At 39.0% G+C, this 26131-nt stretch overlaps 1 protein-coding gene across 5 annotated transcripts; it reads left to right on the top strand.

The window, feature by feature from the left end:
• Nucleotides 1-34: 34 nt before the first annotated feature.
• LOC131779307 (A disintegrin and metalloproteinase with thrombospondin motifs 7) lies at nt 35-26120 on the top strand. 5 transcript variants are annotated; one of them, XM_066165659.1, is made up of 26 exons: nt 35-160; nt 5014-5126; nt 5300-5643; nt 10163-10331; nt 10805-10989; nt 12046-12129; nt 12554-12678; nt 12987-13030; nt 13463-13568; nt 16167-16310; nt 16771-16915; nt 17118-17210; nt 17929-18074; nt 18437-18500; nt 18821-18926; nt 19168-19304; nt 19846-19966; nt 20516-20757; nt 21079-21211; nt 21705-21831; nt 22475-22685; nt 22919-23074; nt 23456-23578; nt 23698-23847; nt 24683-24833; nt 25044-26120. In XM_066165659.1, the coding sequence occupies exons 2-26, from the start codon at nt 5030-5032 to the stop codon at nt 25187-25189; spliced, it is 3549 nt and encodes a 1182-aa protein (XP_066021756.1). In that variant the 5' UTR covers nt 35-160; nt 5014-5029; the 3' UTR covers nt 25190-26120. The 5 variants fall into 5 exon arrangements, with proteins under 5 accessions (XP_066021756.1, XP_066021757.1, XP_066021758.1 ...); XM_066165660.1 differs by lacking the exon at nt 35-160 and adding an exon at nt 196-320; XM_066165661.1 differs by lacking the exon at nt 35-160 and adding an exon at nt 420-503.
• Nucleotides 26121-26131: the final 11 nt, after the last annotated feature.

The following is a 26131-nucleotide window of genomic DNA, read 5'->3' as shown; positions in this document are numbered from 1 at the left end:
CAACCAATTATTTTTTGTCTTGCGTGTTTTCCAGCTCGTGAACTCTGCACTCCGCTGACCCGCTAATCGGCATTAATGAGGTTCTTATGCATCATGATCAGTTCAAAAAACGCTTCTGGTTCTGTGCCATTATCTTATTAAAACTCCAAACAAGACAGAGGTAGGTGAACTCTTAATCTTTCCAACATGTCTTTTCTAAGCCAAAGATGGCTTTGTTCAAGTAATTGTATGATGTGGTTGGCAGCTTTTGTCAAACGCCTTGACTTCATGATTATTGAGACAATCTGACGATTAAATCTCGGGGAGGTTTCAACTCGATGGTAAGACGACGTAATTCTACCAATAACATATCAAATCTTTCAGATTTTTTGAAAGAAATTTTAAGGAGGATCTCTTTTAGAGAAAAGCTTAAAGGGAGGATGGTGAAAATTGTAAGCGAAGACTTAAAACTAAAGTTTGAGGTAGATTGTAAGCAAGCGGTAATCCTGAACAAGAATTAACAGGTAACGTTTCTTTCTCTTGTCTTCTTCCCTTTCATTTCATTCTCTTCTCCTCTACAATTAAATAGGACTTCTTTCCAAGATGGCTCTATTTCCTCTCATCTAAAGTCTGTTTAATGAAACGTGTCGTATTTTTGCATCAAATCCATATTTCTTTACATATCATTCAAAAGCTACAATATTCTCTTGATAGCAAACAAATCAATCCACAGAACCCAAAGTTTAGGGTTGATTTTTAACTTGAAATATTCGTGACTGCGTTAAATTCCGTTCAACAATTGTCTCGTCGTCGTCTTAGGAGCACGTTACATCACGGATCATTTCTACGAAAATATTCGGGTAGTTTGGGTAAAATTTGGATTATTTCCTTAAGATACTTGTCCCACCCAATGACTTTAGGGAGTTATGCCTCCGTTTAACCATCTAACAAAATTTTGGGGGCCATGATATTTCAACTTTGGCGTTTGTTATACAAATACTCCCAGTATTGGTCCGAGCTAAATTAAATCGTGACGAAGCTTTCAAGAGCTGCGGAAGGAATCACGCATAATTCTAACGGTTGATTGTCCCTTATCAAATTTCACATGATATCGAAACCCATTTGGCAGAGCTCAGTGATTACTAGCAACTTTAAAATTGGATATTCTGTAGTCACGATCAATACTTCACAATGCTGTTCAGTTCCAGCTGTCCGACAGTTGTGTTTTTTTATGACATTATTAAATAAAATCATGATACTAAAGAAATGGAAATCATGACGACATTGAAGATAATTTTCATTAAGTATGAAATATTACAATGTATGAATGGATATTGAAAATTAGCCGCGTACACTGCAAAGTGTAACCATGGCAACTGCTCTACATACATTCAATGCTGAAAAAGTTGTTATCATTATTATCATTATTGTTGTTGTTATCATCATTATCATTAAAGCTATTATTATCATTGTTATTAGTATTATTACTATACTAGGTTAAAAAGTTGTAATGAACTCAGGTTCTTATGAGAAGCAACCAAACGTTATGTAGGTTTAAACGAACTTTGCTATGATATCATCAAAATCACTGAATTTTAATTTAACAACAATAACAATACTATGTTTATAAAGAAGAATTTCTAAGGCCGCTAGCTAAATACGCCCCGTAGCTTAATGCAATGTAAAAAGCTCGACTTTTCTTGCGTGTGCAGTTTTGCGCGCGCTCGATCAGAGGAGCCACGACGACGCGTAGGAAGATTTTTTATATCATTCTTCCCATTTCCCTTGCGTCAACCCCGGCTAGTACAAACAAAAACCATCAGACTTCTCGGCTTTATCTTAAAATGCCGGCTGCCTCTTATATTGTTGATATTGACGGCTGGCAGTGGAGTGTTCTTCTATAGTAAATTTAATTAGACCAGTGGGCAAGTATCATGAAAACTTAATTAAGCCTGGCCAATATCTCAGAATCTCGGTATTGAATAAATTGATTTGCATCAGAAATCAAAACAACATAACAAGGACTCAATAGTTTATCTAGCCCAATTTGGCTCCACCAGCTTCAACAAAACGACCAAAAAAATTCTGTTAGCAAAAACAAACTGATAGAATACTACACTCAAAAGAGGATCACCTCTTCTTAAGTAAAGCAGAATGAATGTCAGGAATGAGAAATATAGCATGGATTCTTTTTCTCACACAAAAAAATTCCAGAGTCTATGGGCTTGCGCTCGAGCTAATATCGTCATTTAAATTTTCAGCAGGAATAAAATCAAGGATTGTATACTTGTTCCCAAATATCGTTACATGCAGTGTCAGCTAATATTTGTGTCAACAATCACTGATCTGAGCACCACTCACTTGTCAAAGCTGAAAGGATAATCAAGGACTTGGTTGATGAGGTAACTATTTTACTTCACTTAAATTAACCGATAGGTACAGTATTCTAGTGCCCAGAAGTGCAAAAAAGCGTAGCGAGTTGTCCTACGCCGGCGCCTCCGGTTTTTCCAGAGATACTTGCGCCGAACACTGACAAGCACAAATCTGCATGTCACGCTGGTAAAGAAAAAAAAATGGTCTAACTGAAGAGAATCACATGGGAAGATAGAAGAATACTAAAGACGAAAATTAATCGAAAACAAGCAAGGACACAAACTTTGAAATTAGCTTTTAATGAGAGTAAATAGCGGTTTGTTTTGATAGTCTTGAGGGGATAAATTCCATCCTTATTTTGCCTAATGCCTGGATGTTTGCGATGAGTTTAACTACAAATCTTTCAGTGCTTGATCCGAGTTTAGGCGTAGAGAAAATAAGAAGGGTCACATATATATAGATGTATTAAAAAAAACCATAATTTGCACGATTACTTTCCGTTTCCGTTTCTACTCGCGGGCAGAATCTGAAAGATGGCAACTAAAAGTAATGAAGAGGAGTGATTGCTTCTGTGTTCATGTTCGCTCCAGGAATTTGTTTGAAATGGTATATATGATTTTCTATGACTCGCAGCTTCACTTTTTTTTTAAACCTTCTAAGTGGGATTGGACTTTCTCTATTGATCACCAGTGCCGTAGCAGGGTTAAAATTATTGGGGGGGCCCACCACGAGCGCCAAAGTCACGAAGTTTTAGGGAGTCCGGGGGAATGCTCCTCCGGGAAATTTTTATTGGGGGGGCCCGGGCCCCCCCGGCCCCTCCCCACGCTACGGCATTGATCACTGGTTCAACGAAAGCTCCTTCTCCTGAAATACATTAGTGATAGATGATCTAGATTAACACTTTGCAAAAGACGAATTCTATCTGCACGTTAAATACCTTGGCATCTTTTTCAGGGCAAATTGAAGTAATTTCAATATCACGTCAAATCCCGAAAAAAAAATTCCCAATAGAGGTCAGTTCGTGGTCGGAAACAGACTTAGCGTCGCTTGTTCCAAAACCGATTTTCCTAACATGTTTTCACGCTCAAGCATTCGACACGACCTAGTAATCGCATGTTCAAATAATCTTATCAACAAACGCGTTTCTTTCGTGTTTTCCCTACTGTTATCTTACTTAGAGGCCAGCACTGAAGGCAACATGATCATATCCTCAGTTTTTGCATTGCGACGCCAAATGTGCTAATTAACTGCAAATTTTCATTTGTGTAATATTATTACCCTTAACACTGTCTCGCAAGCAAAGTCTGTTGACTGGTGAAAATTCAACTGTAAATAGTGTGGCTAAGTAGGCCAAATTCACAGGAAGTTACTTTAAATTCCTTGAATCGGCCAATGCATGCGATGATTTGACGTCATCATGTTCACACTTATGGGAAAAGCCAGTTTATAAACCTCATCTGGTTTTGTTGGATCTGTCGGTGAATTATGGAAGTTACGCCCATTTTGAAGTGATAACTTTTAAGGCATTTTCGCAGCTCACGTTTGAGTTGACAAACCGTTTCGTTAATCGTTTCTACTGTCTGATGTTTTAATCCACCTAAGCTATAACTGTCTCTAATCGGGTTAATAAGGACGATTATCACAACAAGACAGAGTTTGCTTGGAAAACTATTCAGAAGCAAAGAACCCTAGAATTAGAGTTAGAGAGAAGAAAATTAACTAGATAATTTGTTACAAGTAACTTAAGAAAAAGAGGGTCTTTGGAATTCCTTCGAAAGAGTCACTTCAAATCTGCTGTAGGTAAACAATTTGTGGAATGCTCTTTTCCTTTTACTTCTGAAAAGCAAATAGATAAACATTAGTATTCCTTCAACTCTATCAACAGCTGTCTGAGTATTGCTGTTTTGTCTAAATTACTAACTTCTGATTCAAGAAAAACTCCCCTGAAACTACGGACAATTGATTGAAATTGTAATGCACCAAATCAACTCCGTGTCCAAATTGAATCAGGAGCCTTGAAATTATATTTTCCTTCGTAAAAATATAACGTTTTGAGAAAACGTTTTCCAAGTCAGCTCTCGTAAAGAATAGACATTTTTGAACGTGATGGCAGATTTATGGAGTGTTTAGTTTCCCATATTTCAAGAGTTGTAACCGGATATGCTTCGCACGGCGAGATTCAAATTTAAGCTTGTCAATATTTTGCTACATTTGTCAATGAGTTGTGGCTAAGACTCTAATGTGCAATTTCTGTCCCTACGTCACTGATGTTAACACTAGCTAAGTGGATCTGTAGAGATCAAAGGTACACAAAATTTTCGCTTTCGCGCATTCTCTCTATCTGGACGTCTAATCTCTGTACCCTGGAGATTTCTTGGCTATATTTTGATAATGTTCTTAAGTGAATGATAAGTGTCGGGAAAACACAAGATCAGCAAGCCGGGGTGAGTATGGCATCGTCTGGACAAGGAGTTTCATAGCAGCGTTATACACCTTGACCGCAATTCTTTTAACTCCTCGCCACTAATTGACACTTCAAGTTCTGGGAAGCAAATAATTACATAGCTCTGTGGAAACGACTCGGATTTCTTTTTCCTCCTCAAAAGCGCAGAGCCGGCGCAGCGAGCGACGAAATTCAAAGCAGATTTCATCTCTTCACAGATAGCCTTGGGCAGCCATGATGTTTTCAATCTGCGCTGGTGGAGTTCAACTTTTCTTGCTGTTCGCTCATCTTGCAATCTCCGGCGCGTCGTGGGACGGAACCTCAAAGCCAGGTAAATGAAATACAAGAAAATCGCTTAACTTCGAGGCTTTCTTAATTAATGTTTTGAGTCTCGTGCTTAGCTGTTGACGACATTATTTACAATTTATCATCTGGCGACTTGCAGACTTTAAAGTAGTCTGTCTGCGATGGTCTCTTAATTGATTTTCTGTTCGCTGTTCACAGAGCGTCCTGTAAAATATGGCAAGGAATTCAAGATAACTGTCCCTTCAGTGCTCGACAGTGACGGTAAATTTATTTCGCACGTGGACTGTAAATCAAAACAATACGACTCACGCACTGAACAACGCAGCGGTAGGAGCGAGGGGAAACTTCTGCACTTAGAGATACCGACATTCGACGGGAAAAAACTGCGTCTTGTTCTCACCAAAAACACGAATTTTACAGCGCCTGGGTTGATAATCGAGAAAGGCGATCAAGTTAGACGATACAAGCTTGACTGTCATTACACCGGACACATAAAAGATCAGCCCAATTCTCTGATATCTCTCAGCTATTGCCAAGGCTTGGTAGGTTAAGAAGCTTTGTTTACTATTTTTCGCCCCGTGATTAATACCACGATACCACCCAGCTAACTTAGACTTTATATTTAAAAAAAAAAAAAAAACAGTTTGGGTCTTATGACAGTGGACAAATATTCCCCATGGATGAGTTTAGTGGTGATCATCATAGGTAGTCCTTGCTTTCGACGCCTGTCCAAAGAACCACCTGTCCCTGCTTTGTGCGGAGAAATTTCGCTTTGTTTTTAATGAAATCACCGTTGTCCAGTTTCTCTTTGTTTTTCCACTGCATTTAATGCTTCAAGACAATGAGTTTATTTTACATGGAAATCAATACACGCGTTTTGCAACATATCCGACAACTCGCTTGCTAAAGACCAGACATGAACAATATACGTGTTTTCATGATCCAATATAAGTAAATTCGCCTAAGAAGATGCCTCTTGTTGCATGTGAGAAAAATCGGAAATCCTCTTGCTCGACATATCTTTTCTGAAGCTTAGCTAATTTTTTTTTCCGCAAACCATTTAGTGCTGCCTCTTTTTAGAACCGCGATTTAAAGGAGGTAGGGCACGTTTCCGGACCTGAAATGCTTGCTAAAAATATCCATTACGCATTACAAGAAATGATCTAACAAGCCTGGCGGCTTCTTTGTAGCCACAAGCAAAAACACGTCATGCTGCGAGCTGGAGTTTTTGTTTGGACGAAACAGAGAACTGTGTTACAGTTCTACCAGAGGTGTTGATTTCCGAGTGTGCAAGCGATGACGGAAAATTCCTCCAAAAGCAAAGATGCTTTGTTTTTGTTCCCACGGTGAAAAGCGACGTTGTGCTTCTGTCTTGTCAACGCACGATCTAATCCTAACTTTTCTTCCGTCTGCATTTTTGACTAATTTTCGGGCGGAAGGGCGATGGGCGGCCTTTTTCAGGAGAATACTCGGAAGACAATTTGAGACATTAATGTGCACAAACCATAGCTTTTAAATAAACGATAAACAAAGAAAAACAGAACAAAAAGCATATATTTTTCATCTTCGCTCGATAACCGTACTGCGGCTCCCCACGACTCGAGAGAGGCGAGACGATTATCTAAAATTAACCATTTTATCGATTCAAAATTCAAGTCAAACCAGTATATGTGACTTGCATTACTGAGGGGCAAATACAGAAACTAAATATAAGAGATGTATTTTTGTCGTGCTGGCCGTATTTTGATTAACGAACGATTATCTTTTGTCTCACGATAAAAAGTCATTAAAGTGTAGTGACTCTATATCTTGAGTCCAACGATTAAAAGTTCACTCGATCAAAATGATTCATATTTGCGCGCAATAAAGCTGTCACGTCAACCTAGTTTATAGCAGGGATTCTTTTGGGAACATGTGATCTTTCTCAGTAGCTCAAACGTTTTCAGGGAATGAGATCTCACAAGACGTTTCCTGTACGCAGTCCATCGCATCACCTCGTAATGATTGGATCAGCAATTTCGAAGAAAGTTGCCCGCGGAATTTTACCTTTTAACAGGCAAAGGTCAAAGATTCGTTTTTCATCTATCCGAAACTGTCATGTACATGTGTGGAAAAGAAACGAGTTCTATAAGATAAGACGCAAAATAACTGACGAAACCAGAGTGTGAAAGTTTATAAGCTATAAGTTTATAGGCGACATAAAAGGACTTGCGGAGAAACGTTTTGTTGAATATAGTTTACTTCACGTGAATTAAATATTGTTTCAGCCACGAACTGTTTCGCATTTCCCGTGTATATCCAAAACACCCAGCCATCATTCAAAATATGATATCTTTAATACATGTTAGCACATCTTTCATACAAAATCAAACCACTTTTGCGAATTTGTCCTTCTGTTGCTTTTGGAATTTCTCAGCTCGCTTAAAAAAAGGAATTTCTTGACTGGCACAACGAAATCGCAGTCAGCAGACCCGTAGATGAAATCTGATATTGTGGAGCGCTGAGATGGTATTTTAATCGCGTCTACCTTATCATAGAAACTACTGCTTTTGATGCTTTTTGAGAAAATAAAGATTTCAAAGATGTTTACTTTATTCAAGACTGGCTCTTTTGTCGATTTGAAGAGCACTATCTCAAATGGCATCTAACGAAAATAAATCGTTCTGACGTGTCGGTAAACAGAGACCAAAAAAGTAAAGAAACGGTTGAAAGCTTTATCTCCCAACTGCCTATATAAAATTTAAAATTTCGACATCGAATCGCATTTTGCCATCCTAAGATGCCTTTATGATGATTGAGAAAAGACTGCTTTTCTTGCGTGCGCTACAATCTTGTGTTGCTTATCAGACCGACAACTAATTAATTAGACAACGAGCACGTGATTAGCTGCAAACACTAATTGATTTTCCAAATATAATAGCTATTGATGATCAGATAATTTAATGAACTAACGCCTTTATCATTTCATTCATCTTTGACAAATGTTTTTGAAAGACTCAAATTCACGCTCGCACGTCTGTGACCTCAGATCCAAATCGATCGTGCACGATTCCACCAAGTTTATTTAACCTTTTGTAATCCGCGCTAATGATCCATTACAAATCTCTTGTAACCGCCATAGAATTTTCTTTGATCTAAATACAATTTCTCCCTAGACTGTAAAGGACGGCAAAAAAAAATTACCAAAGTACAAGTTCTGGCACTTTGGTTTTGAACTTTGGTACTTCACTACAACTACCATTATAGATCATGGATATAATCATCTTTCAAGAATGTCAAAATATCCCTTGCATAAGTATTACAGATCTATTTTCTGGCCATTTGCAGAAAAAAGTATTCAGGGATATTCCTTACGTTCTCTTCATTCCGGTCTGTCTACTGAAGGAATGTGATAAAATTTTCCTCACACACATTTAGTAGGGCATCATTCTTTCTGTCACTAAAAGCATCTTCGTTCCAAGCACGATATTAAACTGAAATGAATTTATTGCATGCCCAATTCCCTAAATTTACTTTAGTCGATGACCCAATTTTAAAGGCAGGTCACCATCAGAAGAGGTATTTTTTCCGATCCACAGAGTTTAATTTCGTGGGGTGTTGTTTTCCTTTCAGAAAAGACATCTGGCGCCATTTTTTGAGGATCCATTTTGACCTTGTCCACTTGAAAGTCGAAAACATGTTTGATATTTAAGTGGGAAATATTACATGCGTGCTTTTTTCCCGTAAAGTCCTAAAATGTTACATGAGAGCTGTGTTTCAAGGTCAAGAAGTTTCTATTTAAATGATGTTTTGTGGCAATGTGGCACACTTGAGATGGAATAGATGTGGCTAATTTTTTTATATTGTTCTTACCGTTAAACGCATTTTGCTACCAGCTATTTTGTTTGACCTGTCCTAGAATGTTGAAAATGTAAAATTCTTATCACCTTTTCATACCAAGTACAGATGCAGGAAGTTGTACTCCAAAGAAACTTCCCGTGAGCACGAGTTCTAGAATTTTCGAATATGGCAAAATTTCGTTTTTCACGGAATTTCTATTTTAAGTTGTATTCAACTCCCTGGATAACTTGTTCACACTTTTCATCGTTAATATTGTTTCACTTATCGGCATGAAGATTGGAGTTTTGTGTTTCGCTAATGATGTTTCAATCGCCGGTCTCCCATAGACTGTGCACCAATCCAATTTTTGTCCAAAGCAGTGTTTAAGGATAGCAAGGATTGGAGGTTTAATTAAAGACACTTTTGCGACAGTGATAAGAACGTCATCCACCAGAACGCATAAGACAATACTGAACATACCAAGGTGAAGAAACAAATGAATGATCTGTTAAAACATATGAAATTTCAGTCGTACATTAAGAAGTTTTCAACAGCGCGAAATTATTTCTCCGTGTGTTATACCAGACGTAATTTTATCAGTATTGAAACAGACATCAGCATTCTTTTACATGTTGTCTCGTTAGCCGCGTATGCGGTTTGTCGCATTTCGTATATCCTTGGAACCAAATGGCTAAAATTACTTTTATGAAATACATTTCCTGGAGCGAGAGGAGGAGTATTCAACAGAGCATGATGCGAGAGGGGAGGGGAGGGGAGGGAGGAGGGGTGGCTATCCCGGTGGTCAAACCCTTTCTCTACTTGTTGCATATCATGATTTAATTCTATTGGACGACAATTTGTTTATAGCATGAACTATTTTCCTTAAGACAAAGCTCATTACGTAAATATAATAAGAGCTCGGAAAAGAAATAGGGAAAGAGGTTTGTTCTTGTTGTCACGAACGCGGGACAAAGAGAAACGTCGGAGAGCTAGGCCATCACTAAGTTCATATGTCACACGCGTCCTGCATTCTGCAACGATTAGCAAGGTCGAAAGCGTCATGTGCGTTTTTAGAATAAGAAAGATGATTTTTTTTTTGTCTCACGCCCTCGACAAGACGAAAAAACATGTTTCCCGACGACTAAGATTGCTAACCACTTCTAGAAATTAAAGGGTTGCAAATTAAGTGGAAAAGTTCAACTCTGTCATGCATTCATAACGAGATATTACTTTACATTCCAGAGAGGTTTCATCCAAACTGAAGATGGAGTTCATTATCTCATTGAACCTTTTCAAGACCGAAACGCCTCAAGCGCCAGCGATCAACACTTGCATGTTGTGCACAAAAGGTCAGCGGGTCATGACTCTCTGCCGCCTTGGAGACAAAAAAACCATTTATGCTCAGATCGAGGTACACTGTTACTGCTTTGATGAGGTATTTTGCTTCAAATGTAAAAATATTGGAGTCTCGACGGCCAGAAGTTCCGGGAGTGGAGTTGGTGGCGTATACCCTGTACTTTCGGAGCAAAGTTAGCGAAAACAAATGACTGAAAACAAACAGAAACAGACAAAAATCACATTTCGATATAAGGTGATAACGAAACAAAACATACGAAGGAATAAGCCTTGGGTGGGGGCTTGTGCGCACGCAAGGTGGTTGGGATTTGATAGGAGGGGTAGCCAGGGGGGGAAATGGGGCTTAAAGGTGAGCGGCTAAAAAGTAAGGTGGATCTTTTAAGGCGGGAAGAGTTTCATAACACAGGATTTTACGGTATTACAAGGGAGATTCTAGGGCGAGCGCACTTAAATTCGACGAAAAGAAAAACCATTTGAAGTTTCAAACTTTGGAGAGTGATAAGAGTCTTTCTTACATTTTACTCAAAGAGCCGATAACTCTGAGTCGCCGACTCCGTTCGCCACTCATCGAGATGAGAAGCCAACAGCACGGGCGTCAAAAACGTTCGGTCAGCACAGAGAAAAACGTGGAGATGTTGATGGTGGCTGATGAAACTATGTACGCATTTTATAGAGACGGATTGGAGGAGTATCTTCTCACCATAGCTAATATGGTAGGTTGGTATAGTTACACACTAATACCTTCTCTTTGTGATGATTTTGCTTTGAACAGCAACATTTTTAACAGTTTTGTAAGTCATATTTATAGGAATTTGTTATGTTTCATTGTGCGCAAATTTGAGGTGAATTCCACTGCCAACACCCTGTAGTGCTGCGCAACATTAGATCTCGCGTTAGAATTAAAAAGAAAGTGTCAAAGAGACTAAAACCTTGTTCACAGCCTTTCCAAGTCGTTTTGCCTTTCTGCAGGAATAATTTGAACCCTTCAACAGGGCGTGAAATTGCGCCTAATACAGGCGCCAATGCGACTAAATTTTTCACTTTGGCGACAAAATCCTGGAAATTAGTAGCCAAATTGGCGACTAGAATGTTTCATCATAACCTTACCAAGAGATATAGTCAATTAAAAAGATTTGCAAAGATAAATCCGCGGCGAACTTCCTCGTTAAGTTTGTTTCCAAAACGCAACACATGCATCTCGATCGATAACTAGACGCCATCTTGGATTTAGGTGAGCTTTAACGTTGTATATCGTCCATCCTAGTGTCCACTTTGTAGCATGTTAAAGATCTTTTCCCAAATTTAATTTTGGAGGGTCTATCTAGAACGCCGACAGCTTAAAAAAAGGTTTTGTTTGTCTTTGAAAATGGCGACCAACTTTTTTCCACTTGGCTACCACTTTGAAGAATTTAGGAGCCAAGTGGCTATCGGAAAAAAAAATTAATTTCACGCCCTGTTCAATCCCTAAAAGTGACTGGCTTCAAATTTCTCCCTACACGATCACCCTTGATTCAAATATACAGTCATGAGAGTGATCACCAATTTAAAAAGCTTCTGATTGTCAAACAAATTCTCCTTTGTCTATACCATAAGAAATATGAAGAGAATTGTGTCGGGAATATCAATATCAATCTAGGGTGAAAAAGATTGAAGAATTATTTTTGCCCTCATTATACTGAAATTTAGTTGGCTGATGTTACGTTTGTACCAATTTGGAACTTGACTAAATCTTTCAAGCTTGTTAACATTGTAATTTTCGCATTTTTCAGGTGAGCAACATATTTCGTGACCCAAGTATTGGAACTGCGGTCAATATTGTTCTCGTACGGGTGATGATTCTGAGGGAAAACCCGGTAAGGAATCCCAAAGGAAGAACAATGGGGTTTTGGGGCGAAGGGGATAAACATTGGCTATTCTAGTTGCCCAAGATTAGTAGGGACACCGTAACCGTACCTCAAGTTTCAAGGTTGCCCTACCCTGCCCAGGCTCCGTCACAGTCGTTGTTTGTTATCATCACGCAACACCTTCTAATGTGACCAAAAAACGGCTGCAAAGGAGTCCAACAAGAACTCAGTGTGACAACAGGCAAACGGGAGAACGCGAGTAACCAATCAGTAATTTGTTTTAGCTTTAAGTCTGATCGGTTGAGAAAGTGGCGCGAGTTTTCTAGACCAATCACACACCGAAGCGAAACAAAACCTTTGAAATTCCAGATCACTTTCGTCATGCAATTTTAAATTGCTCTAATATTTCATTGCTTTTTTCGATGATCCTTAGAGTGCCCTGAAAGTCACCCATCATGCGGGTCACACACTGAAGCACTTCTGTCGTTGGGCGTCTCTAATAAATCCTAAATCAGAGGAACATGCCAATCACCACGATGTCGCAGTCTTAGTAACCAGGCAAGTGCGTTTGAGGTTTCTCAATAGGCCATTTCTATTCCGAAATGCCCCAAGCCTTGGATTCAAAACAGAGGCAGGTGCAAAGGCTGTGATAAGGATATAATTTGCCATGAAAATTAAAGTAACACTCATTTTAGCATAAAGGTTTTGCATCTGGCCTCATTTTGAAAGTGAGGGCTCTCGGAATTCGTAAATGACTTGGTAACTCAAAGATGAATTGAAACCATTTTTTTACGCCATTGCATGCCTCTTGGAAAAGAACGTTGATTTTATTCATTGTGTTTTGTTACGTGTTTTCCTCTTAACAGACATGATATCTGCAAAGGAATCAACGAACCTTGTGAAACATTAGGTAAGTGAGGACTGGTACTAAACTTCAAGTTAACTTCAAAGGATGCTCACAGCACTTGGTTGAAACTAACTCGAGCGACGATGTTGATTCTGCGACCGATGACAATAAATCATTCGCGACAAAGCGCGGAGAAACGCGGGCATGCCTAGAAAGGAATTTGCTTCCCATTGGTGGAAGAATGGCATAGTTAAGAACCACTTGGGGGGGGGGGAGGCAGCATGCAATTATGAGAGATGCTTTCTCTCCTCATTAGAAAATCTTGTCAGGGCCATTGTTAGTTCATTATTTAATATCATATCTTCTTCCTGTTTTCACTGTTATTTCCGTTTTCTTACTTTCAGCTATCGTTTTAAATTCTCTGTAACAGTCACTTACCCCTCCATATCAATACATTTTTTTAATTTGGATGTTCTGACACTCATTTTTTGCCAGGTCTTTCACAAGTGAATGGTCTTTGCACCAAAGATAAAAGCTGTAACGTGAATGAAGATAATGGACTGACTCTGGCTTACACCATTGCCCACGAGATAGGACACAAGTAAGACGGTTATCCATGAACCCCTAAGATTGATAGGCATCTAAGTTCTCCCAGCAGGATTACCCCTGAATCAAACACTAAGGTCACGAGAATAAATAAAGTGATCGCGTATTTAACACGTTCTTGATTTTAACTCAAATTCTCCTTATAATTACCAATATGGAAAAATGAGCAATATGGAAAATTTTCCTGCGCAATATGGAGCAATATGGAAAACTCGCATACTAATGTTAGGGTTATAAATGGTTGTATTTAATGTTCTTGCGACACCTAAGCTGTTTTTGGATTTCACCTCAGGCACAATAAATTGACACGCTTGTCAAATAAAAACAAACGGACCATACAGTTATAACAACTCTGACTGAGTTCATCTCCAAATTGCAGTATTGGGAATGAGGAGATTTGAGTTAATGAGCTGTCGATTTCAGAAATTCTCTTTGTGCTTGTCTATTGGGTTACTTAAAATCAGTTTAATGTCCTTCACTTTAAGCTAAGTGGAAGCTTTTTCGCTATTGGAACTTCAACCATTAAGTCCGTAACGTCAGTTTGGGTATTGGCAGTACTGTTTTGTTTACATTTCCTCAAGCACTGACAACGAGAATTTTTCTCACAATTAATTAGTGATCAAATCCTCTGTTCTCAAGACTTGATTGTTCTATTCAGTAGTGATACTATGCGGAGAAATTAGATGCTAATCGCTCCTCGAGGTTAAAGGTTAAAAACCCATCGGTGGATCTAAGGAATCAACACACTATGGACGGAGGAACAAACAGTTCGTAGCCTTAATTCTATTTTCTTTATCCCTGAAATTATTCTATCAGATCCCTTCCTTCCATTAGGGAAACGGTAATTGTATGGTCGGCGGAATCAGGCCGATAATGTGTACGGGCCCGCGCTGAAGTGAGAAAACATCTTCTGATACGATAACTTTGAGAGTGGATAGAGCACAAGGTCGTTGTTCCTTAATTCCTATTGGCAAAGGCTGCTTTGTCTATCAAAGAAACAGCCAAACATTTCTACACGCTAGACGTTTATTGTGACGACTGATATTTTCGGAAATAACAAATGAATTGCGGTTTTCTCATTTCCAAAACGATATCTCTGTCGATCGCTCCCTGAATGATTTTATCGCTTGTTTTTCTAATTTTCTCGCTATCGCTTAATGTAAACCAGTACTTGCTTAAATACAGAAATAGCATCGGACAATTTAAATCGAAATTGTCTTATCTGTGATATAAATGTGGATCATTACATAAATGACTGACTAGCGATCGTCTTTAAGTCGCCAAATGTTAGGACAAGACTAGCCATTATGAGAGACTATACCTTAATTACATGATATTAACGTCTTAATTTGTGGCAGTAAAATGGAAGCACCGCAAGAAACGTAAACCAGATACATTTGATCTCTCAGCACGTTCGTTAGATAGGGGATTCGTTATAATGGAGACAAGTGGTCGGGCTTTAGTACGAATTGGTTTGCAGAACAATCTCTCTAATTTGCAATAATAGCACAACCAACTATCAACAAATTGTGTACAGCGCTGAGTTGTATATACTCAGAGAAAATAACTTCGATTTCGCGCAAGTGCCATCGTGGAAAATAAGTTGCGATTAGTATATATAACTATTTCATTTATAGGTCAAATATTACAGGGCAATGGCACAGACAGTAAGTCTGAAATAAAATATTGTGGCTGATAAGAATTGATGACACTCATTGATTAAATTATCTGTGGGATTACGGACGCGTATTGAGGGTCGCTTAACATTTGCACGGTAGAGATAAACATCAGACCGCTTTTTCCTTGATTTTGACGTGTGATATCGTCGGCGTTTTCTACCTCAAGATCTTCTTGGCTACCACAGATTATCCAGATAACAGTCTTTTTGCCAAAATTAATCTTGGACCGAAATTACATCGGTAATCCGCATAAGAATTTAAAATAGCGTATTAAAACACGAAAAAAGGGACTGAGCATCAAATCAATCTTTCACCTAAGAGATGTAGTTTTACGCTGAAATAAATTGCAGGTCCGATAGAAATCAGATCTTCGGAGAGGTGAGTCGCTAAGAATCAGTCGTTCCCCTTTTCCGTTCGGGGTTTTAGTAGCATCCAAATAAAAGGTGCCGATTGAGGAAAGAGAACCCACAGATATGTGGCTCAGAAGGAGACGATTATCTTACTTGATGAAAAAATAGCCGGAAACTCGCTCTGCAAAATATTTCTTCTAGTGTGGTGCGAAAAGTAATCCCAGGAGTATAATTTATAATACTCCTTGTATTCCTGTTAACTTCCACCTAATTCATGATATTTGGCAATCTCAACTGCCCGCACATTAGAAAATAATAGGAAATGAATGAGACATAAATGGGAATTAAACTCTATCCTTTCAGGTTTTAAATATTTGGAACACATATCTGTTCACGATTTTCCCAAAAATCTATTTGTATTACGGAACTGAGGTAAGTTAAAAAAAGGCGGAGGAAAGAAACTCCATGGCTTGACGGACGTGCCATGTAGGTGTCTATCAGGAACCCTTTTCACTCGATATTCGACTGTTAAAAAAAACTGTTCCAAATTTCTTGTCTCCTCAGCTTTGGAATGCTTCACGATGGGAACGATAACGACTGTAAGTGGAGTCCAGACAAACCCTTTCTGATGTCTCCACAGCTGGAAGCCTCAGGCCGGCAACAGTTATGGTCCTCTTGCAGCAGAAATTATCTCAGACGCTTCTTGAAGTAAGTTATGTTAACGAATTTGTGGTCGAGCTCTTACCAACGTAAACTTTAATCAATCAACCAATCAGAATGATTATGTTGTCATTCACAAACGCATAAGTCACTTTCTTTAGGTTTGGGCCGATTTTCCTGCGCTTTCCCTAACCACGCGTTTTCTTTTAACTCTGATTGGTTACAGCATCATTGGGCTGATGTACTTTTCCCGCGCTTTGAACAAGTCAAGTGGTCTGACTCCTATATTTCGTTATTCAAAATCGTGATCATGGGGTCTAATCGGCGACAACTATCTTTTGGTTCGTACTGTGAACTACAAAAGAAAACAGGGAGAAGATCTCAATGTTCCTTTGTTTTACGAAAATTAAGCAGGCGAAAAATGGCTTTTTTATAACCACAGTTAAAGGAATGGTATTGATTATTTCTTACGGCCTTAGTGATTTGATTACGTTTTCCATTTCTTCAGCAAAGGATGGGGACACTGTCTTAATGACGAGCCTGCAAAGCATGACTTTAAATTTCCCAGAATGCTACCAGGGGTGATCTACGACGCTGACCACCAGTGTCGCCTGCAATACGGTCTGGACTCTTCCCACTGCACAGGCATGACGGTAAGTTAGAAACATCGACACAGTCCGACTGATTATCTCTAAAACGTCCGGTGCTCTCTTAAACCTCATTCTTCTCTTGAGCTTCTTCAACATCAATTGTGGAGAATAGTAATTTGGGTCTACATGTTTTGCGTGTGAACTCAAACAAGCGCATATTTCGAAGCAATTTTTAGTGATTACATAAATGCTTATTGATACGCAGAATATCTGTAATCGACTGTGGTGCCGAGTCGGAAAGGCGTGTCACTCTAAACTGGAGCCAGCTGCTGATGGAACAAAATGTGGGGATAACAAGGTACATATTGAATTGATTTTTCGTGATATTATAAGGGAAGTCTCTACAAAAGTTGGCTGAAAATTTGCTCTTTCGATATCTGTGCTACCAAAATCATCGAAACATTATTGAATAGTTAGACAACGGATCAGAACTTCAACACCATCAAATGATGAGCATTTTTTTTACTCTTTCCCCCCTAAGAGTGACTAACATCTAATTTCTCCTTGCAATAACTCTCCTGTGTCACACATGAAGGTCACAAGAATAAAAGGAAATGAATCACCAGCTAAAGAATCTCTTGATTTTTAAACAAATTCTCCTTGTCAACACCTTAAAAAATGTATGATGAATAGTAGGGAGAATATGTATTATGATGTTAGAGTGTAAAGGATTAAATAAGAATCAGGATTTTTTTCGACCAGTTTCCTCAAATCATGTAAGCTACTTTTTTTTTCTCTGAACTGAGATAATTTTGACGAATACTACTTTAGAATTCCACTATCAGCAGCGTTTTTAAGTATTCCTTAACAAGAATAACGAGCGTACTGAAACCTGGAGTTTGAAATCGAAGAATAGATGGACTTACTGATAAAATGTCTCAACACAACTATTCCGTTAAGACAACCGACGAACTCAATTTTAGTCGGAAATAAAGGTGAAAAAAGTTAGGCGTCGACTGGGATTCATTCTGTGAAGACGTAACACTTCACATCTTTCTTATGATGCAATTCTCTAGTGGTGTTACAAGAGCAGCTGCATTGAGAGAGGGGAGATACCGGAGAGTGTGGATGGAGGCTGGGGTCCCTGGAGAAATTACAGCGAATGTTCCAGGACCTGTGGTGCCGGAGTCTCCTTTACAGAGAGACATTGTGATAACCCTAGGTTTGTTTTGGTATTAGAGCGTTTTACATTTGCAATGTCGTAAAACCAAATGAACTGAACCATTACCTTAACCCCCTCCAATAACAGATCTTGACAAATGTCAACATCCTAAGAACAGGGCTCAAATTACGAGCGGTTATAGTGTAGGATTTAGTTTGCTGAGAGGATAGTATTGATGATCTGAATCATTTAAATAGCTTTACAAAGCAAAATCAATGTCATGTCGGAGTACTTTCGGCACACTCCGAAAACTGGTCGGATCTGATTTGCTTTTGCTGTCCAAAAAAAAAAGTAATAATTGAGTTAGGTGAGAGGTCGTTGCCATATCTATGATCAGTCTGTTAATTCTTTCTGCACCTCAGACCGGCTAATGGAGGAAAGTATTGCATCGGGGAGTGGAAAAAGTACAGACTTTGTAACACACAGGTGGGTATATTTCACAGAGCGCCTTTCGATCGAGTATCAAAAAAACCAAACCAAAGTAATATCAGCAGGCAATCAGAACAAAAGGAAATATCTCCAGGACCGATAAAAACTTAAACTAAAAACATGTTAACTGTCTGAAGCGCCAGAAACGCGGTCGACCTAGTCAAGACTGTTTTAAGTCTTGCATGTGATTGGTTAAGGAGACGACACAAGTTTTTTACACCAATCGCAGATTACTTTTAAACCTCAATTGTAAATTTCTCTATTCCAAAATTAATATTGCCTCGAAGGTGATTCCTATATTGTTATTCCTCTTCCAGCCGTGCCCTCCTGGCAGCTTAGGTTTTCGTGAGTTGCAGTGTTCACAGTTTGACAAAAAACGCGTAAACAACAGACGATGGAAATGGAAACCACGCTACTCGAAAGGTAAAGTTAAGAAAATATTAGAGGAGGCCATTAACTCAACTCGCTACCTGATATAGGACCGTAGAGCGTGTACAAGGTTATGCGCTATACGCTGCAGTAGTTATACTAACACTTGGGCATGTTAGTGTAGACACCACCTCTCCTGCAAATGCCTTCGATATCACTTTCCTCCTGCAGTGTTCCGTCAAGACAGATTAAAATTTGATTAGTTAAAGTTTCGTTATATCTGTTGTGTTTCTAGTCTCTCCTTGTGAGTTGCACTGTACACCAAAAGGGCTGTTTGGTTTGTACTTTTCCAAGAAGCTGGCTGATCAAGTGCGTGACGGAACGCCTTGTTTCCCAGGAAAGCGTGACGTGTGCATCAATGGCAAATGCGAGGTTTGTAAGCGAACCAAATCCTCTCCTAGGAGTGACCACTTAGTAATTTCTCTTTACAATAGTAGCACCTGCAGAAAGGTGACGAGAAGAATGTAAATATTACGAACGAGAAGCTCTCTGTTCTACCTTCAAATTCTCAGAGCTAAAATTATAAGGGAATTATGGCAGACGACGAGGAGAATTGAGTTCATGAAAGATCTTGAGACTAGAAAGGTCAATGCAAGTCTTACGAATCCATGTGCAGCCTTGCAAGATGAAAAATGTCTACCATACACGAGTCGCGATTGCTAGGATCAATATATTATTACAGCAGTTTTGGCACTTTTCAGTGTTACATTTTCACGGCTGACTCAAAATCGAAACTCTCATCCAACTAAAAAATGTGTATTACTGCGCTGGAATGATTTCTGGTGAACAATAACATTTAATTGATGCATTTTCAACCGCTATGGAGAGATGGGTATAATCTTGCTCTTAAACTTTTCGTTTGTTACCTGAGTCGGTTTAACTTAGAACCCGTATTTCTTTTGTTTTCCGGTAGCATGTTGGTTGTGATAATGTTCTCCATTCAAATGCAAAAGAGGACAAATGTGGTGTTTGTCGCGGTGATGGAACAGCGTGTGAGACGGTCAAGTCAACTTTTAACCAGAGAACTGGAATAGGTATATGGATATTGAATATTAATATTATCATAATAATTATTACCATCATTATTATTATTGATAGAATTTTAAACACAGGTGACTTCACTTTTCTCTGTTATTAAATCAACTTTCAAACAGTTAGAAGATAACTTGGTTTTATCAAATGAGATGACAATGTAGGCCACCATTTAAAGCTGAAGTTTCATCGTTAACCCTTCGTCAGAGCGAATTTTACGATTCCAAATGTCAGGTCCAAAAGGTCTCTACGGTGGCCAATTTACATCAACTCAGTTGATGAAACAAATTGTTAATCTTCTCGTACTTCCCCCCTCCCCCACCCCCAAGGACATAGCACGGCAGTTTCATTAGAAAGTTAACTTATTTCTTAAACAGTTAGATAACACTTACATCATAGTTACCACAGCTGATCACTTTGAATATAACCCCTGAAAATCGGGGGGGAGGGGGAAAGGGAAAGAGGGGGAGCAACTAACTTTGGAACGTAACCCCGGATTTGATTTGGTTTTTAAGGAAACTCAAACTCCGTTTCTGTAATGTAACCTGCAGGGTACGTCGAAACAAAAATAATTCCAGCCGGTGCCAGAAATATCCGCGTTGAAGAAGTAGCTGGCGCTTCAAACTATTTGGCTCTACGGTCGTCCAGCGGTAAATGGTACCTGAATGGTGATTGGTACATACAACAGAGTGGCGAATACTCTGCTGGGGGTACCATGGTGTTCTACAAAAGGACACACAATAGGGAAAGTTTTCAGGCCCTGGGACCGACTACTGATGACCTGCATATTATGGTATGTTGGGAGAAAATTTCAACCGAATAAAATTGTCTGCAGTCCCTTGTCTCTGTTTTACAAGCTTACAGATGAAAATAAATATCTCGTAAGCGCTCGGTAGACATTTAATTCAATGCCAGACCTGAGAAATTGAAAGTTTATCGAGTTGATATCTTTTCCCGTTTTGAGGGAAATTTCTGGTTTTCATTTCACTTAGGGAGGGGAATCTTGAAATAATTGAGATCGTTTATCTTTAAGCTTAGGGATTAATCACTTCAACGGGACCCTTTGAATTGGTAATAGCTGTTCCAAAATAAAACCTGTCTTTATTCCTTCAAGCTCCTGTTCCAAACCAAAAATCCAGGCATTGAGTTCGAATATACGATTCCCAAGAACCAAACAGTAACCCACACACTTGTGTTCAAGTGGAGATACAGCGCTTGGACACCATGTTCAGCTACTTGTGGCGTTGGTAAGTAGGAAACATAAGCAAACTTCAAATCAAGATTGGGCCAAAAAATAGATCAAAAACTAGACTTTCGTATCCCCATTTTTTGTCTTTTGTGGTGAATAGGGGATTGTTTTCTTTCTTTCCTTGGTTTGATGTTTTGGAGGACGAGAAGAACAGTAAGATAAATTATAAACAGAGAGAAAACTTTCTCGTTCACGTTGGACATTAAAGTGATGCGTTCCTTTTCATCCCAAAAAAAAGCTGTAATTTTCGAGTGCACCAAGAAAAAACTCCAAGTCACAGATTATAGAGGATTTGGTGTAAATACAGAACACCTTACTAAGATAACTGTACCTTCCTATGAAGGTTTTTTTTATAGGCTCACGACGACAGTTCGCCTATGGAAGATGCGTTTTTTAAGACTTACATCGGTGTGCTTTAATAAACAATCAAATCGTGAGTTGTTGATAACAATACAAGTGTAGACTTAGCATTAGAAATATTTCTGTCATAGGCACCACTCGCTCTGAAGTGGAATGCACGGAAGAGAGTGGTACACCAGTAGATGATAAATACTGCAAACCTTTACCAAGACCAGATGACAGGCAGAAAACCTGTAATGAAGATCTTTGTCCTCCCACGTGAGTACATGAATAATTCAACTATGTTAATCAAATTATGTGGACTGAATCATAGGTGAATCAAACCTTTTTGTTTGGCGGCGTGGTAATCAGAGAAAGATTATCAGAAAGCCGCAACACTCTCGTTGACAATTTCGTAAAGAGAATGGAGTGGATTCTAAAAATATGGCAAAAATTTGTCCAGCTTGAAAAACAAGCGTTCCTTTTAAATGATTCGCGAGAGTGGAAACATCGCACTTCGCGTTCGCCCTTCTCTACAAGCTAAAATTCTTCACAAACTTAGAAAAAGAAAAAGTAACAAGAGTTCCCAGGGAAGGTTTGCACTCCCGCTAGTTCCAATTCTGCAAACGTTTTATGTTGTTGGCAGAATATGTAATGTAGACAGCGTCCTTCATTATCTCTCTCAATTGATTGGTCAATTTAGCGAGCCATATTTCACTGAACGAGCCGCTAAATTCAAAAGTTTGGTTGAATTGAAATCTTCCGCTCAAGTTGAACACAAAGAGATAATAAATATGGCAAACTTTTGTCACGAGCGGGAGATAACGAAAATAAATCAGTAAGGAAGAAATTTAGTGCATCAAAGGATAGAAGTCATCTGACTGGTTTAGAAGTTACATGCTGTCTATCAATACATTTTTAGATGGTGGAGAGGACCATGGCAAAAATGTTCCAAAAGTTGTGGGAAAGGGATCTCTATTCGCTCAGTGCTCTGTGTAAGAAGTTCTGGAAATGATGAACAAGTGGCATTGAAAGAAGAGGATTGTGCAAAGATCAGAGAGAAGCCGGATGTCGTAAGATCGTGTTTTAGGAAATCTTGCCCATCGGCTTGGACCGTGGGGGACTGGACCAAGGTAAGGAGCTCGACACTAAAGAGAATAATTTATGTGAGAATCATGTGTTTGAACTGTGGAGAGAAATTTTGATGGAAAGATCATGCCATCGTACGGTAAATTTAACAAGAAACATTGTCAAACACGACTCCTTTGCTCCTTATGACTTTAAGTCTTTCGTAATGATGTTAAGTGTCCTGTGGCCAGCTTAAATAAAGTCCTTGAATAAAACTGTTTTGCTCATTCAATGTCAGTGTTCAGTATCGTGCGGCCAGGGAATCAAGAAACGTAACGTGACCTGTGGCGTGGCAGACCCCACAGAAAAGTGCGACAGTAGAGCTGTACCCATTTCCTGGGCTTATTGCAGTGAAGGAATATGTCCCGTGATAACCCTCCCTCCAACAACTATGGTAAGCCGTTTTAATATTATTAAAAAGCCCTTTTGAAGAACAATTTTCAGTCGAGTGTCGACAGTTTTCTGAATTCCATCGGTCTTGCCACACCTCGCTCCGTGATTGGCCAAGAAAACTTTCTCCATTCTCTCAACCAATCAGATGCAAAAGGAAAATCAACTGCGACTTGATTATCCGCGTTTTCCCGCGCCTCACGCAGTTTTCTTTCTCTACTTCGAACTCTCACAGGCTTGACAGGATATTTCCCTTCGCTCCAGTTTGTTGAAATTATTTGGTTTTAGTTTCACGACACTCCGTCGAAAAGCGCTCTGTCGTAATTAACATGGAGACCTGCGCAATGATCAAACTCCTTATCAAAGAAAACTTGTTTTTGCACAGGCAAACATTTCTCTTGTAAATCTTCGAGGAGAGGATGTCAGAGACGTAAGGAAGAATTCAAGTTTGAAAAAGTACTGTAATGGCCAGAACTGCCAGAAATGGTCAGCAGGTCGCTGGAGTAAGGTAGGATTTGTCTACTGTTAAAAACACCCTTATATTATTGTTTATCAATCAGTAACTGTCCTTAATAGATGAATTTTCAATAGAATTTCAAGTTGCCATGTTTTTCCTATAACCTACAGTGTTCGGTGACTTGTGGTAAAGGGAATCAAGTCCGGCGAGTTCATTGCGCAAACTCAAATATACTCTGCAACAAAGAGCTGAAACCACCCCATGTTAGAAAATGTAACATGGAAGCTTGTGCGAAATGGCAGACTGGGCCGTGGACCAAGGTAAGTGAGGAGAGAATTTTTCTCATTGGCCAGATTGTTCAATAAAAATAAAAAAGAAAAACTCCCTTTCCTAAATGAACAGAAAGCAATTTGAACACTTTTCTCTGACACCTATGGACACCTATGTAACCGTACGTTTTCTTTACCGAATTTTGGACACTTCCTCAGGTCTCACATTTTAAGTGCTTTACTCTCGATCATTCCCTACAAACGCCGCTGATTTTTTGATAGTGTATTCCTCTGTTTTTCAGAAGGAGAGTTTCGAACTTCCGATCTTGATGGATGAAGGATAATTGTTATTTAAAGAAATGAAAACTAAGATACTAAGAATTTAAAAGGCGAGGTTGTTTTCATCTCGCCGTAACCAAAAAACGATTCTGGTTTCAGTTGTCCTCGTGAAAGCAAGGAAGACGGCAATTTTATGAACATTCTTTACACAAGTTATTCTCTCACAAAATAATTGTAGCAACGTATATAACTTCTAATACAAAGAAGGTTTTGTCGTATTGCGAACATTTCAGTCGAAAGTTGCTCTGCACCTAGGCTAGACCACGAGCAGTCTCTTTATTTCGGCGAAGTCCGTCACACAAGCCAACGGGAAAAAAAATTAGGGTTGTGCGCTGCGCGGAACTCTGGGAGGAATTAATTTCTTGTGCTTCATTCTTAGCGTTCCATGTGGCGCGCTACCATCAATCTTTATTCGCTAATTTTTTTTTTTTGCTCCCGCGATGGACTTCGCGCAAAAAGAGGAACTGCTATTAGTCTATGCCTAGGCTCCTTACTTAAAAAAATTTAAGTTCCTGAGCAAAATTCCTTCAAATTATCTTCTTTTCAGTGCTCAACCTCGTGCGGAAGTGGAACACGAAAGCGCAGTGTAAGATGTACAACTGAGGAAAAAGATGTAGTTTCGAGGCACTGTTCCGTGGCCGATAAACCAAAAGCCCAAGAGAAATGTTTCCTGAAGGACTGTCCCAATAAAACAACCGGTAAGCTCTTCATACAACTGCGAGTCTTTTTTTTGTTCTCGAGAACTGCTCATTTCAACACATCCTTGTTTTAATCATTCCATATACTAATCATCGCGTATACTAAGCCTGGTGAAAACCCTATGCGAAGACAGACTTCACATAGGAGAATGTCTCAGCTAGTTGATACGTAAGTGTTAATGTGTTAATTACCTTCTTTCTGTTTTGCAGTGAAGTCTCGTACTCAAACAAACTCAAATTGTGCGGAAAGCGCCAGGGATACGTATTTCTGCAAGTTGGTTGTACTGCACAAATTTTGTCAGTTTAAACACTGGAAAGACAGATGTTGTAGGACGTGTCAAGACTCAAGATCCTAACAAAATGATGGCAGATTTTTACCGATTTAATGCGCAACCAGTAAAACTGGTCATAGTCAAGCTATACTTGAAACGTACGACGAATGGCCATCGGAAACGGTCGGAAATTAGATCGTGAACGATCGGCAATCCGTTTCAACGGCGAAGCATATTTAGGAAAATTGAATCTGGTGCAAGCCAGGCACAAAGGACAAATAGGTCAAAAGTACACAAGAAGTAAAATCAAGTAATTTAAATTATTAGCTGACAGTTTTAAAGCGTCACTGATCGATTTCAAAGAAATTGATATTTTAGGAATACAAAATCCAAACTCTCCTTAGCGGTCTCTACATTGCCACAGTAAAGCGAAGGGGAATTTAATTGCAAATTAGCGTTTCGTTATTTGTCTAAAGATTTGACCTCCTTGGAATGCTTTTAAATAGTTCGATGCTCAACAACCGAAATAGCCTTTTAGGCCAGGTAAAATTTAATAGAGATGGTATGGTGACCATCCTTCCATTAATTGTGATAACAACTGAAAAAGTTCAATTCTGAGTTATTATTTTAAGAGCGAACAGACCCGGATTTTGAAAGACAGAAAGAATCTTTTCTTTTGTAAAGATATTTATACAGATGCCTTTGGCGACAGATAGTTCTATTTTATGAACAAATAAAGCAAGAAAAAAAGAATTGTGAAATACTTCAACGGCGTAGTTCACTTGAAAAAACAAATCTGGTAAAATCCTAGAATTACTTAAAACTATTAAATATTCATGTTAAGGTGGAGTCTCGCCAATTGCACGACTGAATGAGAGCGTCAGACAGGAAAATATTTGGCTCTCTGTAATGCTGAAAAGGTCCGAGTGAGCTGAGCGTGCGAGGGCCGTGCCAAATATTTCCGTCAGGCCCGACCGCTAACTCACTTGATAAGTATTTTAAAGTCTTCGAACGGGAATTTTTATC

Source organism: Pocillopora verrucosa, chromosome 4, assembly GCF_036669915.1.
Source record: "Pocillopora verrucosa isolate sample1 chromosome 4, ASM3666991v2, whole genome shotgun sequence".
NCBI classification, from domain to species: domain Eukaryota; kingdom Metazoa; phylum Cnidaria; class Anthozoa; order Scleractinia; family Pocilloporidae; genus Pocillopora; species Pocillopora verrucosa.
This window is presented reverse-complemented; position numbering and strand designations above follow the sequence as displayed.

What these genes read in the sequence shown, in the direction of transcription:
- LOC131779307 (XM_066165659.1), top strand. Translation starts at nt 5,030, where the DNA reads ATGATGTTTTCAATCTGCGCTGGTGGAGTTCAACTTTTCTTGCTGTTC. An exon ending in GGACGGAACCTCAAAGCCAG is followed by an intron (nt 5,127 to 5,299) that starts GTAAATGAAATA and finishes CGCTGTTCACAG; the next exon opens with AGCGTCCTGTAAAATATGGC. An exon ending in TCAGCTATTGCCAAGGCTTG is followed by an intron (nt 5,644 to 10,162) that starts GTAGGTTAAGAA and finishes TTTACATTCCAG; the next exon opens with AGAGGTTTCATCCAAACTGA.